This window comes from Vicia villosa, linkage group LG4 (assembly GCF_029867415.1).
Source record: "Vicia villosa cultivar HV-30 ecotype Madison, WI linkage group LG4, Vvil1.0, whole genome shotgun sequence".
Taxonomy (NCBI): domain Eukaryota; kingdom Viridiplantae; phylum Streptophyta; class Magnoliopsida; order Fabales; family Fabaceae; genus Vicia; species Vicia villosa.
Genome location: NC_081183.1, coordinates 143,958,972 through 143,977,223, shown reverse-complemented (window position 1 = coordinate 143,977,223; position 18,252 = coordinate 143,958,972). Strand labels below are relative to the sequence as shown.

The 18,252-nt window shown below is 38.6% G+C and overlaps 1 protein-coding gene across 1 annotated transcript; it reads left to right on the top strand.

Annotated features, from left to right (window-relative positions):
* Nucleotides 1–8,586: 8,586 nt before the first annotated feature.
* Nucleotides 8,587–9,411, top strand: LOC131598002 (uncharacterized). Its single transcript, XM_058870655.1, has one exon. It carries the CDS (start codon nt 8,587–8,589, stop codon nt 9,409–9,411), a length of 825 nt encoding a protein of 274 aa, XP_058726638.1.
* Nucleotides 9,412–18,252: the final 8,841 nt, after the last annotated feature.

The window sequence follows — 18,252 nt, the reverse complement described above, 5'->3', positions numbered from 1 at the left end:
CATCTTGTGGTTCCTCAAGCTACAAATGGAAAATGTATTAGTGAGATAGAATAATAACCAATATATGTATTAAATTAAAAAAGACATGAACAATTTACTTACAATTGAAGCAGTGCAGCCCTTCTTAATCTGATACTTCTTCTTCACCCAATCAACTCCACAAGGCACCATTTCAACTCCACAAAGCACCATTTCAACTATCATAGTTTTCATAGATGATCGTTTCGGATCCATAACTCTTTTCCCAACACTAAAAGTTGCTTCCGAAGCAACAGTTGTAACTGGAACAGTTAGGATATCCTTTGCTAATTTACTAAGAACAAGATACTTGGCTTCATTCCCCATCCACCATGTTAAAACATCAAATTTAGCTTTAGGGGTAACTTTCAAAGGAAGGTCCTAAAGATATGATTCAAGATCAGATTTTGAATTATTATAACCCACAACAGTTTCTAAAAACCTCTCAAAATTCCTCCTTCCCAGTCCAGAAGTAGATCCTACTTTTGGACTTTCAGAAACAACAGTGGTAATCTCATCATTCATCTTATAGGTATCTTGATACAATTGGAAGAGGGAACTTAAGTTGTTAGACAACTCTTACTCATAGGTAGTTGCTTGAGTAGGATTGGGATACAAGAAGAGGTATACACATTTGATGAATATCATCTTATACCTATTGCATAAAGTAGAGTATAAGGTAACATATAATGACCTCAGAATAATTCACAAGGAAACATATAATTGCCTCAGAATTAATTTTCACCATAGGCAAGGCAATATACAAGGAGGTAACAGAATAGTCATCAGAAAACAAGTAAATGCACAAACAGGTAACAAAATAGGCCTTAGATAATTGATGTCAACTAACAAAGCAGGTAACAGAATAGGCATCAAATAGAATTCATCATAGGCACTATTAAATCACAACTAACTAGGCAACTTAATTGAATCTATATGCACTATTAAGTCACAACTAGTCACAAGCCTCAGTTAAAATGAAGCAGGCCAAACAGAATTCATCATAAGCCTCAGATATTAATGAATCATATCAATGAAACAAACCAAACAGAAATCATCATAGGCCTCAGTTAAAATGAAGTAGACCTAACAAATTAGGCATTAGAAACAAGTAAATGCACAAGCAAGTAACAAAATATGCCTCAAATAATTGATGTCAACTAACAAAGCAGGTAACAGAATAGGCATCAAATCGAATTTATCATAGGTACTATTAAATCACAACTAACAAGGCAACTTAATTGAATCAATATGCACTATTAAGTCACAATTCACATGCCTCAATTAAAATGAAGCGGACCTAACATAATTCATCATAAGCCTCAAATATTAATGAATCATATCAATGAAACAGACCAAACATAAATCATCATAGGCCTCAGTTAAAAATGAAGCAGACCAAACATAAATCATCATAGGCCTCAGATAAAAATGAAGCAGACCAAACATAAATCATCATAAGCCTTAGATATAATGAATCATATCAAATGGAAATCATCATAAGCCTCAGATATTAATGAATCATATCAAACAGAAATCATCATAGGCTAAAATGTTCATACCTTGGATCAAGGACTACACCTATAGAAATCAATGTATTAGACTCTGACCAATACTTGTCATATGTAAACTTCATTTTATTAGAAAGCGCCTGCAGTTGAGGATTAGTTGAGATACTAGAAGGTTTATCAAGTAGAACCTTCACCCTGTAAAGCTCAGCCAAATATAGATTAGCAATAGGGTAAGAGGTGCCACTTATAATTGATGCCAGATCATCAAAAACCTCCAAAAACTTGCAAATATCAGGAAAATCTTCCGAATCATTTGCCTCAGGTAAAAAACTAAGAAATGCACCATTTTCCTCGGCATATCTAGGCCAAACATCTCTGTATCGGTATGCAGTGGACAACATCAACCAAGTTGAGTTCCACCTTGTCTTGGTATCCAATACTTACATCTTGCCTTCAAGTTGCAACTCATCAACAAACTTTTTGAATGCTTTGCATCTTGTTTTAGAATTCAGTAAGTATTTGACACCATTCCTTATCTTATCAATAGTCACCTTAATCATATCAAGACCATCTTGTACCAACAAATTAAAGATGTGTGCACAACATCTTACATGAAACAATTTACCATCCAAGGGTAAATTTCTCCTACCAGAATAATTCCTCTTCAACCTAGTAATGCAATTATCATTAGCACTAGTATTATCTACAGAAATTGAAGCTACCTTATCCCTTATTCTCCAATCATCCATCACCTTAATCAACTCCCTACATAAAACCTCCCCAGAATATGGTGGTGGCACATTCTTAAAAGATAAAATATTTTATGAAGCTGCCATTTTAAATCAATAAAATGACCAGTCACAGTCATATAACCTAACCTCTTTTCACCAGACCACCACAAGTGAGTGGTAAGATTGACCCTGTTAATCAAAGCCATATACATTTTCATCTTAACTATTTCAGCCTTATAAAAAATCTCACAATCAAACTTAACCTGTTGCCTAGAAATATTTTTGTACCATGGATAAATCTCCTTAAGAAATTCATTAAATATAACACCTTCCATAACAGAAAAGGGAAATTCATGACCTAGAATCATATGTGCTGCAATTTCTCTAACCCTAGCATGATTATATGTCCAGGTTGCCAAACTTGGAGTACTATCACCTATGTTTAACCTAGACTGTGCAACCTCTTTGTCAATATTACCTTTCAATCTCAAATTTCTCTGAATACAAGATTCTAAATGTTTCTTACCATTAGATGTACTTTTCCACTTTGTATCATATGTGTGGAGTTTACCACACAATCTGCACTTGCACTTCTTAATGCCATCAGGACCTTCAACAAGAATCATTTCAGTATGAACAACAGACTTTTTGGGATGAGGAGCTTTACCAAAAGCATTTCTCTAACTCTGAGAACTCTGATCTTGGTCAACTTGAGGGGTTGACCCATCCGTGTTTGTAGTATTTTTAGTGAGGGTATTTTGAGTAATAGTATTATCAGTGGAGGTAGTTTGAGTAGTGGTATCAGTTGGAACTGAAGCTCCAAATCAATCATTTTACCAATCTCTAAGTTACCTTCATCTGTTGTCTCCTCTTCCCCAATGTCACCAAGCAACATATCAATATCAAGAAAATCCATGGTTGGACTTCTTGGAGGAGTCAATGAGGAATCTTGAAAAGACATGGAACAAAATAATCAACCAAACAATAACATAATATGAAATAAGAACAAAACTCAGCTACACAAGCCCTCAGAATTTATTAACAGATGACAGACAATTATTCAAAACCCTAGCCGATCCTTTATTTATGACCAAAACTCAACAACAGCAAACCCTAACCTTTTATTATTACTAATCAAACATGAAACACAAATCTCAAGTCAAAATTGCAACATGCATTTACAAAGCCTCTCAAACAAACTTTATTATTTAGGTCACAAAGTAAGAAAACATAGGTCAAAAAAATTGTATTGGTAATAAACGATTCATCAAATGATTCAACTCAAACATGCATACATGGTAAAGATAAAACTGACTATAAAAAAAATAACAAATAAAAAAATTGAACACATTACAAGTTTATGGAAGCCTCTGAAACAGATATACTCAATAAACACTCAACAACAATCACGAACGAAGAAGAAGAAGAACGCGTACACTACACTAAAGTGATTAGGTTGAACGACATCATCGGGCAGAGAGAGGGGAAGAGGAGGTCGTCGGAGGAAGGAAGGAAGGAAGGAAGGAAGGAGAGAGACATGGGGAGCATAAGTGAAGGAGTGGGCGAGTGGGAAAAAGTGAAAAAAATTCTGAAAACAAAATTTATATTAACAATCTCGGGTACTCATTGGATAAATGGTCTGGTTCTTCATCCGGGAAACAGATTAAATTTTTATCCATGACCGGTCCATGCCTATGTTCAGTCAGTCGAATGGGTCAGTTCTATCGGTCCGATTCTCGGTTCCTTAGTCCCAAAAACAGCCTAGTTACCGGTACCCATAATTAATCAAACACTATGATTCATTATCATGTCACATTTTTATTTTATTTTATTTTAAATTAAATTAAATTTTTAATATAATTTAGATTAAAGGTACTAATATTCAACTTAATTTCATGAGTAACAGATGATTTATCTTAATGTTTTTATTTATTTTTTTTATAAGCATCGCCAAGTGTCTAAACTTGAGTGAATGGACCCAAAAGTTTGATCAAGTCAAACTTTAGACCTTTCTTGCTTTAAATTGGCATGAAAATTAGGATGGAAAAGAAAATGGGTGCACTGGTACGTTTTCAACTTGTATAATGTTATATTATATTATATTATATTATATTATATATATATATATATATAGTTTTTTCTTTTTTTTTTTAAATTTCAATTAAAGTATTTATAAATTATAGTTTAAATTAGAGTAATTTTAGTTGGTGTGGCCTTGGGTCGTCACTCTTTTTTATTCACATTCTCCTTTTTACACCCGAAAAAAAATTCAAATAACCAGGTTTAAAAAAAAATTACACCAAAAACCACGTTTTCAGGAAAATTACCTGTATGACCAGGTTTTGCAGGTGGTCTCCACATAGGAGCCACCTGGGGTGGCGTAAAGGTACAATTCTCCTCTTCATATGCGCCACCTGGGGTGGCGCCAACTTGTATTTTTTTCTTTCAAGCCACCTGGGGTGGCGCATATGTGTTGCTTGCTTTTTTTTGTTTTTGTTTGTTTTTTTTTTTCTTGTTTTAACATGTTTATTTTATTTGGTTTTTGATTTTTCTTAAATTGTTTTAACATAATTAAAAAAAACTATTAAATAAATAATTAGACAGGTAGTGTTTAATGATATAAATAGGGAAGAAACATTACAAATACGAGAAATACAGAAAAAACATTACAAATACGGGAAGTACGGGACAAACATTACAAATACGGGAAAAAAAAAGAAAATATTTTTAAAACATGGATATTATGCTATTCATGACCCCTCGGACCGCGACCCCTCCGACCATGACCCCTCCGACCGCCAGTTCCGCAATCTGGAATTGTTCGAATCTGATTGGAAGGTTCTCGAAGACCCACTTCTCCACGACCCCCCTATTCCTTGGTTGTTCTTGTTGTGTCTGGGTAGGTGGGCCTCGGATTAGCCCCTCCAAGCGCTCGTTGGACATGTAGTCTTGTATCCTGCTGACAAATAGTCGGGTCCCCATGCCCTCAAAGATTGGTCTTGGCGATGGAGTTGCGTCATATGGTCGGTAAAACCCAGCGCTTGATTGGCCTTGGAAAAATGGCATTGTTTGTTGGGGTGTGGTGTAGCCATATTGTTGGTGTTGTGATAGTTGGGGTGTGGAGTAGCCATGTTGTTGGTATTATGACGATTGAGTGATCATTTGCTCGTTTGGGTCGTATTCGTCATCTAGACCCATGTCGGGGTTGGGTTGCCTATTGGAGTTGGAGGGGCCGGCGTCGTCGTGTTGTTGGGTGAAGCCCCATGATTGTTGTTGGATGGGTTGCCTAGTGGAGGTGGAGAGGCCGGCGTCATAGTGTTGTTGGGTGAAGCCCCATGATTGTTATTGGATGGGTAGCCTAGTGGAGGGGTCGGCGTCATGGAGTTGTTGGGTGAAGCCCCATGATTGTTGTTGGATGGGTTGACTTTGGTAGGGCGTTGTTGGTGTTGTTTGATATTCTTCATGGTAAGGTTGTTCAGAGGTTTGGCGTTGTTGGCGTTGTTGGCGTTGTTGACGTTGTTGGGGTGGTTGTTGGGGTGGTTGTTGGTTGTATTGATGTTGGCGGGGGTCGTGTAGGTAGTAGGGGTCAGACACATACATATCGGGGGTTGTGACTGTTCTATACCAAGCAACGTAGTCTGCGGTTGGAAACATGGGGAGTTGGGCAACAGGGAATTGTAGTAGACGGCGGCGACGCTGCTTCCACATCTCACAAAGTTCAGGTGCGAATGAACGATAATTTGCGTGATCCCATTGGTGATTGACTCTTCTAATATGCCAACGACCCAGATCAGTGGGGGGATCCGGGATTGGTTGATGCATGCCAAACTGTAGTCTCACACGGTTAGATTGGTGCATCTCCACGATGTTAAACCTTATTATAGGTGTCACTGCAGTCCAAACTTCTTGGTCACTCTCGTTTGGCTCATGGTCTAGCATCAAGTATGGTCTCCAATTAAACTGCATGGGAGAAAAAAAAATATATTATTAAAAAAGATGATGGATTGTAATACATCTATATGATCATATAAAAGTTTAGTGGTAATACATCTTCAGCTCGGAGGTGATCCAATAGGTCTCGATACAAAATAACACTCCCCCTCGGATTCTTACTGTAATCCAATTTAGGACCACAGAACCTAAAAAAAAGGAGCAAACATTTCAGATTTTTACGTAAAAGAGAGTTAGCATTCAAGGGATAGCGTTGAAAAAGACGTACCTTGTTGCATAAGGGAACGTGTAGTTGTTCCTGCCTGCAGGGGATAGCGTAGGCAGTCTCCACCAACCCCATACTTGTAGGAGGAACGCACATCCATAGAAGGTGCACTTGTCGGCAACCGCGTTCTTACAAAGCGATTGGTATAACATCGCCAAAACGGCAGACCCCCAACTATATTTCCTAATCTTGATAATACTATCAAATTTACTTAAATAAAAAAAGTTGACAGTGTTACATGTCGACTCTGGGAATAAAAGGTTACCAAACATCAGCATTATATAAACCTTAGTCATTAACCAAACATAGTCCCCGGTAGAGTTGTCGCTCAATATGAGTTCATCATAATAAGCTCTAAGGGAGGCCAGACTGATACCCTGGCCTCTTGAACCTTGAGTAGGCACAACTAGATCTCTTCCCAACACTCTCTCACATAGTGAATTAGCATGTTGAACAGGTCCATTAACAGCCTTCCCATCAATGGGCAGCCCAAGCAACATATATACATCCTCTAGAGTAACCGTACACTCACCTATTGGAAGATGAAACGTGTGGGTTTCAGGCCTCCATCGCTCTTGTAAGGCAAGGATGAATTTTCTGTCTATGGTGTTGTTGTGCATTTTTATGACATGTCCGAAGCCACATGCTTGTAGATTCGGAATAATCCTCTCATCAGGTTCGACATAAGCGTGAGAACGTGTACGGAATCGGTCAACAACCTATGAACCACAAATAAATAGATTAAACTGGATATCATATAAGTATAGATGTTTAGAAATAAATAAGTATGAACTTACATATGTCGCCAAGTTCGCTCTAGTTCCTCTGTGGGTTTCACCCATGGTAAGAAGTTGTTGAGCCATTTTCAAGAACTCTGAAACTTTTCTGCGGATTTGAAAATGATAAGTGTTTGTGAAGATAACAGATGAAATATTGATGAAAAGAGAGTATTCCGAGAGAGTATTTATAGAGGGGATGTATGTGATACAGATCTCAAAGTGTTTGTGAAGATATGAGCCAAGTGGTGAGCATGCATGTGATACAGATCTCAAAGTAATAAAGATGGGTTCACATGCATTTTGTGTTTTGGGTAGAATACACTAGGCGTGCATGCATTCTGTGATCTGTACAGAATAGACTAGACATGCCTGCATTCCGTGTTCTGTGCCGAATTGACTAAGCATGCATGCATACAGTGTTATGTTGCAGGTAGATCACATGCACGCATAAGAGTGGGCCAAATTAGGGTTCTGCATGTGGGGACCAACTAAGAAAATTAGGGCAAAAGAAAATAAAAAAAAATACTTTACACTAATGCGCCACCTGGGGTGGCGCCTTCCTGCTTATTTTTGTACTAATGTGCCACCTGGGGTGGCGCCTACATGTAACCTTTTTTTTTAATTAGGGTTTAGGGTTTCTTGTTGTAGTTTCACCTCAAATAATTTGCGCAACTCGACTGTGCACGTCTGTGACGATACAGGCATTTATTTTCCATCAATTTTATTCGCAGGTGGCTTGTACAGTATGCACAACTCAGTAAGACTGTGTCTGGTCAAGTCGACTGTGCAGCAGTGTCATGCATACCTCAAATCAACTCAGCATGTCTGTGACGATACAGGCATTTATTTTCCATCAACTTTATTCGCATGTGATTGTACAGTATGCACAACTCAGTATGGATGTGTCTACATAAAGGAAGCCTCTAATGTGAAAAATAACACAACTCATTACACATCTCATTACACATCTAACTACAAACTCAACAATGGCCCCTCCACAATATATTATCAACGCTCATGTTTTTGGTGAGACATATGACAACGAAGAAGTTGGTTTTCTGTTTAGAAACACTAAGGTTACACGATTTTGTTTAAGCAGAAAAGCAAATTTCAGTTACTTCAAAGAGAGATTAGAGACGAAGCTTGCAATGGGTGGTGTATCCCAAATTTTTTACCAATATCGATTTCTTCGTGGGGACAACCCGGTCAAGTTTATCCAAGTTGAGATCAAAGATGATGAAGACATGCAGAATATGTTCTCCAATCATGAGTATTCTGGTTACGACTGCATATAATTGTATGTTACTCTACCAGAAGTTCAACCCACACAAATGGTTGAGTCACAAGTCATTGATGCACTTGAAGACGAGCAAGCAGAGGTCGACGTTGTAGATGAAGAAGAAGAAGCACCGGAAATAGAAGTTGATAACTTGGTCAACGAGGAAAGTGAAGACGAACCGGAAGTTGTTGTACCACCAGATCAAGTGCATATGCCTCCAACTCACATGAGGAACTTGAATTTTGATGGGGATGACGAACCATCGACTGATATTTTCTATGATCCATATACTCAAATAGATCAATGGTTAAAAGAAGGAGACAGATTTCGTTCAAAGGAGGCATGTATCATGGCCATAAAAAGATTTCATATGGCAAACAATGTTGATTTTAAAGTTCATCACGCCAACGTTGAGAGGTACAAAATTAAGTGTAGAAACACTGATTGTGGATTCAGGTTGCACGCATCATACAGGAAGAGAAGTGATTCATGGGTGATAGGATATATTTCCCAAGATCACACGTGTGTTAACACAAATGTTTCACAAGATCACCGTAAGCTAAGTTATGACATTATATGTCAAGAAATCTTGCCTCTAGTTGACAAAGATCCATCGTTAAAGGTGAAAACAATAATCTCTCATATCGTTGCAACTTACAATTACACTCCGTCTTATAGAAAGGCGTGGTTGGCGAAGACCAAAGCGATCGAAATTGTGTATAGAAATTGGGAGGATTCGTACAAACGACTCCCACGTTTCTTATATGCGATTCAAATTTATGCTCCTGGAACCGTTACTATTTTAGAGACCCTTCCGGCACAATCTCCAGACGGAACGTGCCTTCAAGGAAATGTGATATTCCACAAGCTTTTCTAGGCTTTCCGCCCATGTGTTCAAGGAATTGCATATTGCAAACCAATTCTTCAAATAGATGGAACTTGGTTGTACGGAAAATATAAAGGCACCTAATTGATGGCTGTGGCACAAGACGGAAATAGTAACATTTTTCCTGTTGCGTTCGCTCTTGTGGAAGGAGAAACTGCTGGAGGTTGGAGTTTCTTTCTCAAAAATCTTCGGACACACGTTGCCCCCCAACCTGGACTCTGTTTGATTTCAGACAGACATGCTTCCATCGAGAGTGCGTACAACAATCCAGAAAACGGGTGGCAAAACCCACCTTCAACACATGTTTACTGTATTCGACACATTGCACAAAATTTCATGCGAGAGATAAAGGACAAGGCTCTTCGGAAGACTCTTGTCAATGCCGGATATGCATTGACTCAACCGACGTTCCAATATTATCGAAATGAAATTGTAGCGGCAAATCCAGATACAGGCAGATGGGTGGACAATCTTGCTAGAGAGAAATGGACCAAATCATACGACAACAGGAAGCGATGGGGGCACATAACTACTGATCGGAAAAATAGCAAGTGTACTATTTTCACCGATGTAGTAATAATGGGTTTTACCCCAAGTATCGATCACGAGGATTGCGTAGGAAACACAAGTAATTTAAGTCAATTAAACAAAAGAGCAAATAGGTGTTTTGTTATAATGCAATAAGTAAATTTAAATAAAAGAAATAATAAAAATAAGCTGAAATTAAAGTTTGACTTTTTAGATATAATTTGAGGTAATGCCAGGGTAGGTGTTTGATCTTCCTTATAATGACTCTGTAAAAAGATCTCTTCAACAAGTTCATAGACTGCAACTATTTGTTCTTAAGGGTGTTTCCCTAAGTCCTTAGTGGAAAGCCTTTTGGTTTGCAATCCTATTGCCTAAGTCCTTAGAAACAAAGGTTTGCAACCCAAAGATGTAAATAATCGAAAATATTCAAATAACCTTTCGGTATCCCTAGTCCTAGGTGATAACTACTAGATCAAATTGTTTAAAAACCTTAACAACCGTAGTCCTACAAATTGTTAACCGTAGATCAATCTTCGTTTTTCCAACAAAGAAGGCATAAAAACATTAAACAATCAAATTGCATAAAACTATTACTTGATTAAAGAAATACGGAATTCAAGAGTCATTACAATTCAAATCAGGGACACCCCCCTGGCATTGGGGGGTTTAGCCTCTCATAATATTCAAGAAAGACAAAGTAAAGAATTTAGACATTACAAAGATAATTGGGAACTTTGATCTTCAATGGTGTCCACCGTTGAATCTCTCCGTCTCCGAAACCCTTGATGAAGCTATCTTCTCTCTTCTGTTATTTTCTATCGTATGATTCAAAAGTCCCAAAATAATTCTCTCAAACTCAACTAAATAGTCTAGGTACAAATCTCAGCCAAATGAAATGTCTAAAGTGCCCTCAAGGTGGAGATTTAATGAAAAAGCCCTAAAATTGGAAGTTTCACGCTCTCAGCAGTACTGGCCGTGCTTGGACGCACGGGTGGCCGTGTTGCTTTTTATTTTTATTTTTGCTCCCAGCCATCCTGACACGGGCCGTGCGTGGAAGCACGGGCGGCCGTGTGTCGCCCCTGGATTTTGTATGGAGGAGAGTTGATCATCTGACACGGGCCGTGCGTGGAAGCACGGGCGGCCGTGTTTGCTCCCAGTATTTGTATTTTTTCTCTTTCTCTTGCTCCTCCTTCTTTCATGGTTGCTTGGACATTTAAGACGACTCGTTCTGACCTGAAACTTGCACACAACTAACCAAACGGCATAAAAAGCATCTAAATAACTTAAATTAAAACATAATGCAAAGTAAACATAAAAACAATCAAACATTAAATACTTACACAAAAACAATAAAACATTGATCAAAATGTTACCGAATCAACAAATTTAGACCGAATCCATGATAGAAATGAGGTAGAAATGGTGACCGATCACAACCCCAAACTTATCTCATTGCTTGTCCTCAAGCGATGCAAGAGACCAAACAGAGGTCACCCTGGATTTTTCTTTCCACAACACAGCCGATGTTATTCGCAACTTGCGTCTACCTTTCTAGTAGAATCTTTGGCTTGCCGAACCAAACTTTCTACCACACTTCCACATCAGAGTGCCTTTTTACCTGCAAGCTTTTTCACACTTCTCACCAAATCTCTCAGGGTTAAAGTGTTTTGCACTCACAAAATAAAGGTATGCAATATCAACTCTTAATTTTGAATAAATTCTACCTACACTACACTAACAAAGTTCACACACTTTTCGAGGTCTTCTGGGTTGTAATGGGGTTTAGGTACGGTAGGATACACAAGGAAATGGATAAACAATTGGTTTTAGGTTCAACATTCATGTTGTGTTTCTCGTAATTGTGCTCAACTTGTTACATTGGGAATTTATTCGACTTAGACTCTTTTGCTTCACTCATTCTTCCGTGAGTGCTTAATGTAACTGAGTCTTTCATTCGGGCAAGTTTTTCTCTTTCTTTCTTTTTTATGGGACATACATTCATATGTCTCAAAATTTTTATTTTCATTTTTTTTTTACTTGCCCTCTTCTTTGATGATTACTACCCCAAACTTAGATTTTAGTACAACTCTGAAAACCACAACATTAATGCCGAGCAAGGGTTGGAAGTGTTTGGCTGCGGGTTACATATATGGTTATAACAAACAAAAGGATATGGCTCAACTGGGGTAACAACGGATAAACATATAATTTCGATGGCTAGAAAGGCTCAGGTGGTAAAACAAACAAATGCCTCAGTGTGTGTCCTCATATTATGCTGTGTCAGTAGAACATACGCAAAATCAGAATGATAAAGTCATACCTGAATGAACTCTCATGATGATGATCTGTTGTGTTTGGCTTTTTATAACCTCACCATGTTGGGTAAGCTTACAGGTTCCAAAGCACTCCTCGTGTCATGTGGCTTCTTTCTGGCGTAGGTACACCATAAAATCCTCTTTGTCCAGTATCCGCAAGTTGCGTCCAACTGTTACTTTTCTTTCGGCTGCATCAACTTCCAGGGTGCCTCGGGGGAATAGGTTCAGGTTGCACCTTTCATCCACTAAATACCATTCATCATTCATTCGGCATCCATAAGTCGATCTATAACACAATGTCAACATAACACACAAACAAAAACAAAAATGGAGAACAACTAAAAGCAAATGAAAAGAACCCCTCCCACACTTGAACCAAACATTGTCCTCAATGTTTTAGAACCAGCCTTGGAGAGGTTGCTTACAGAGGTATTGCATTCCAATGATCACTTCCTAGCTTCCACTAGAGATGCTCTCTTTTATTTCCTGAAAATAAAATAAACAAACAAAGAAATTAATTATTAAAACCATGGGTTGCCTCCCACGAAGCGCTTCGTTTAACGTCGCATGGCTCGACGGTCCATTACCCTTTATTATGGAGGGTATTTCCTTCTCCAAACCTTGTTGCTTGTTACTTTCTCCACCAAAAACTCATGGAGATGAAAAGCATGGACCACTTTTCTCTTTAACTCACTTTCAACCTTCATCTTCTCACCTTGGTTTTCTTCTTTCTTTTTCTTCTTAACTTCTATAGCGACCTTAGGACTTTTGATAGAAACATGAGCTAGTTCCACCTGAGAAGCTATGCTTGAAACTTTTTCTTGGAGATGTTTAGGGCTTTTGTATTCTCCCTCACTTTCGATCATACCAACAGAAGCTTGATCATTTACAACCGCCATATGTTTCTTAACTCCTAACATCTTCAAGGTTACTTCTTCATCAAAAGATCTCAGTGTTAGTGTCCCTTTTTCAATGTCGAGGTTGCAGCGGCCTGTCGACAAAAATGGTCTCCCAAGAAGGATAGGAGTTTCTTCGTCTTCCGGAATGTCCATGATGTGGAAGTCAACAGGGAATACAAACTTATCAACTTCCACTAGTACATCTTCAGCTACCCCATATGATTTCTTAACGGTGTGATCAGCGAACCTTAATTGTGTCTTACTTTCACTAATCTTTTCCAATTCAAGCTTTTTGAAAATGGATAAAGGCATTAAACTTACACTAGAACCAGAATCGAGGAGTACCTTTTTAAATGCTATATTCTTGATAGTGCATGGTATCGCCACCGGCCCAGGGTCTTTCCTCTTAATTGGGATCTTTCTTGCTGAAGAGACTATACCACACTTCTCGATTTCAATTTCTGGTTCTCCTCCTAGTGATCTCTTTTTCGCCAACACCTCCTTCATAAATTTCTTATACAAAGGCATGTGCTCAAGTGCTTCAAAAAAAGGTAGATTAACCTCTAACCTTTTGAACAATTTAGTGAACTTCTTAAAGTCTTTCTCTTTTGAATTCTTCTTTGTTATTCTTGAAGGGAAGGGTAGTTTAATTTCCGGTTTAGCACCTTTTTTAATTTTTTCTTCAGCTGGTTTAACCGGTGGTATCACCACTTCTGGCTCTCTTGGGTTCTCTCTTATTTCCAAATCTACCTCTATCACCATAGGGTCATCTAACTCTTCTTTTTCCTTTTCCAGTTCTAACACCTTTTTACTCCTTGTTGTAACAGCATTGATCTTCTCTAGATTTTTTTGATCTTTCACAGTTTCGTTCGGAAAGTTTCCTTGTGCCTGTAGAGTGAGATGTTGTGCTATTTGACCCATTTGAACTTCAAGATTTTTGATTGAAGCCGTGGTGTTCCTGAGGTTGGCTCTTGTCTCTTCTTGAAACTGAGAGTTTTGAGTTGCCACTTTTTCAAGAGCGATCTCCCAATCTTCTTTCTTTGGTACCTGTTGTTGAAATTGTTGAGGATGATGTTGGAATTGTTGTTGATATGGAAGTTGTTGTTGTGGAGGTCTGTGTTGTTGTGATTGCGCTGGAGTTTGAAATTGGGTTGATCCTTGCTTTTGAAAGTTACCTTGTTGGTCCTTCCATGCGAAATTAGGATGATTTTTCCAACCCGGATTATAAGTATTGGCGTATGGATTATTTTGCCTCAACATATGAATCTGTTCCACCTGTTCCTGCGTTGCCACACAATGCATAGCAAAATGTGGTCCACTACATATTTCACATACAACTGAGGCCGCTGGTTCAATTTGTGCTACCTTTTGTTCACTAAGATTCATCTTCTTCAGTCTTCTTTCTACTTCAGCTGCAATTTGGTCTTCCATTTTAACTACCTGATCAGCAAGTTTAAAATCAATTTTTCCTTCCGGTTGGCTCATTGCACGGTCATATAACTCGATGTGCTCATTAGCAGCAATAGCTTCTATGATCTTCTTGATACCCGTGGCTGTTGAAAAATTAGTTGAGCCACCGGCAGCCGTATCAATAAGCTGTTTTGTCTTAATTCGGAGACCATTTACGAAAGTCTGCATTTGCTCGGTTGGGTCCATATTATGAGTAGGACATGCAACCAAACATCTCTTGAACCTTTTGTACGCATCCCCCAACGATTCCCTTTCTTTCTGCTTGAAGTTTACAATATCATATCTTTTTCGGATGAAAACTGATGCGGGGAAGTATTCGTTCAAGAAAGCGGTTTCCATCTGTTGCCATGTTGTGATGCTTCCAGCTGGAAGTGAGTAAAACCACTCTTCCGCATCTTCAGATAAGGTAAAAGGAAACATTACAAGTCTCTTAGCTTCTTCAGAATGACCTTCAATCTTTAATGACGTTGTCATGGTGAGGAATCTTTGTAGATGCTTATTTGCATCTTCATTGATTCGTCCCGCAAACGGCTTGCTCTCCAACTGTCGGATAGTTGAAGGATGAAGTTGGAAGTGTGCAACATTGACCGGTTGGTTTACAATGGTCATTCTTCCAAGCGGTGCATTGGCCCTTCCATAATCACCCAAAAGTCTCTCTGGAGGAGGTGGATCAGCTGCCATAGTTTCAGGTTCAGAATCTGACTGCTCGGACTGAATAGATATTACTTCTTCGTCTTCTAATTCTGAAACTACAGGGGAGTCTTCTTTCGATGCCAGTCTTTTTCGCTTGACTTCTCGGAGTCGTGCTCTCAATAGTCTTTCTGGTTCTGCGTTAAAAAGAAGTTCAGCTGAAGCCTTACCTCGCATACAAGATTAGAAATCGATTAGTAGATAAGTTAAAAAAAAAATTAAAATAGGCAAATAAAAATTTCAGCAAAAAGAATTTTAATTGCAGAGCAATAAAATTTTAATTGACTAAAATAAAACTTATATTTTGGCAATCCCCGGCAACGGCGCCAAAAACTTGATCGGAAAAATAGCAAGTGTACTATTTTCACCGATGTAGTAATAATGGGTTTTACCCCAAGTATCGATCACGAGGATTGCGTAGGAAACACAAGTAATTTAAGTCAATTAAACAAAAGAGCAAATAGGTGTTTTGTTATAATGCAATAAGTAAATTTAAATAAAAGAAATAATAAAAATAAGCTGAAATTAAAGTTTGACTTTTTAGATATAATTTGAGGTAATGCCAGGGTAGGTGTTTGATCTTCCTTATAATGACTCTGTAAAAAGATCTCTTCAACAAGTTCATAGACTGCAACTATTTGTTCTTAAGGGTGTTTCCCTAAGTCCTTAGTGGAAAGCCTTTTGGTTTGCAATCCTATTGCCTAAGTCCTTAGAAACAAAGGTTTGCAACCCAAAGATGTAAATAATCGAAAATATTCAAATAACCTTTCGGTATCCCTAGTCCTAGGTGATAACTACTAGACCAAATTGTTTAAAAACCTTAACAACCGTAGTCCTACAAATTGTTAACCGTAGATCAATCTTCGTTTTTCCGACAAAGAAGGCATAAAAACATTAAACAATCAAATTGCATAAAACTATTACTTGATTAAAGAAATACGGAATTCAAGAGTCATTACAATTCAAATCAGGGACACCCCCCTGGCATTGGGGGGTTTAGCCTCTCATAATATTCAAGAAAGACAAAGTAAAGAATTTAGACATTACAAAGATAATTGGGAACTTTGATCTTCAATGGTGTCCACCGTTGAATCTCTCCGTCTCCGAAACCCTTGATGAAGCTATCTTCTCTCTTCTGTTATTTTCTATCGTATGATTCAAAAGTCCCAAAATAATTCTCTCAAACTCAACTAAATAGTCTAGGTACAAATCTCAGCCAAATGAAATGTCTAAAGTGCCCTCAAGGTGGAGATTTAATGAAAAAGCCCTAAAATTGGAAGTTTCACGCTCTCAGCAGCACTGGCCGTGCTTGGACGCACGGGTGGCCGTGTTGCTTTTTATTTTTATTTTTGCTCCCAGCCATCCTGACACGGGCCGTGCGTGGAAGCACGGGCGGCCGTGTGTCGCCCCTGGATTTTGTATGGAGGAGAGTTGATCATCTGACACGGGCCGTGCGTGGAAGCACGGGCGGCCGTGTTTGCTCCCAGTATTTGTATTTTTTCTCTTTCTCTTGCTCCTCCTTCTTTCATGGTTGCTTGGACATTTAAGACGACTCGTTCTGACCTGAAACTTGCACACAACTAACCAAACGGCATAAAAAGCATCTAAATAACTTAAATTAAAACATAATGCAAAGTAAACATAAAAACAATCAAACATTAAATACTTACACAAAAACAATAAAACATTGATCAAAATGTTACCGAATCAACAAATTTAGACCGAATCCATGATAGAAATGAGGTAGAAATGGTGACCGATCAACTACAAATCTCGTGGAGTCTATGAACGGAGTGTTTAAGGGCATCAGACACCTTCCGATTACTGCCTTGGTGCAAGCAACATACTATAGGATGGCTTCTCTTTTCGCACGAAGAGGTGAGCGTTGGAGTGCAGTTCTAGAATCCAGGCAAGTATTCAGCGAAACCTGCGTCAAATTCATGAAAGAGCAATCTGCCAAGGCCAACAGCCACATTGTGACATCTTTCGATCGATTCAACCGGACCTTCAGTGTTAAAGAAACGATTGACCATAACGAGGGCCTTCCGAGACAACAATACAGGGTTCTTACAGACGAAGGGTGGTGCGATTGCGGGAAATTTCAAGCCTTTCGCATGCCATGCTCTCATGTAATTGCAGCATGTTCGTATGCGCATCAAGATCCGTTAGCACTTTTATCTCCCATTTACAAGGTGGAAAACTTGCTCGGAGTGTACAACAATGCATTTCAAGTGATGGCAAAGGAGGATTATTGGCCTGCGTATGAAGGGGACGTGGTTTGGCATAATGACAACATGCGGAGAAAGAAAAGAGGTCGACCAAACAGCACCCGGATCAGAACCGAGATGGATCATGAGAAAATGGTACGAAAGTGTGGCATATGTCGTGAAGTCAGGCACAATAAAAATACCTGTCCTAACCGTGGATCAGCCTCCACCAACAATTAGTTGTATGTCATTTGTATTTTGTATTTGTATTTGTACTTCTTAAGTATTTGTATTTGTATTTGTACCGCATATGTATTTGTATTATCTCTTATTAAATCAACAAGTTATGTATTTGTCTTGTAGTGAAATTGTCTTCATGACCCATACTTTCAGTCTGTATTTTGGACAGTCAAATACGCATGCTTTCGTCTAGTCCCATCAAGCCATGCATTGATCAGTGTGCCTTCATTTATCATACAAGTTAGGCGTGCTTGTAAACAGTACGCAACAGTAGTCCTTTTCTATCCACTACTATTATAAATTAAGGATTCCTATGGTTGAGTTTACACACAGAAACACAAACTCCAAACACCAAACAATTACACAAACACAACAATGTCTCGCATTCGGCCAGATGGATGTCACCAGACAACAGAGCCGCCGCCCCGGAGATCAACATGGCGTATCGAACCTGAACCGGAGTATCGCAGAAGGAACGGACAT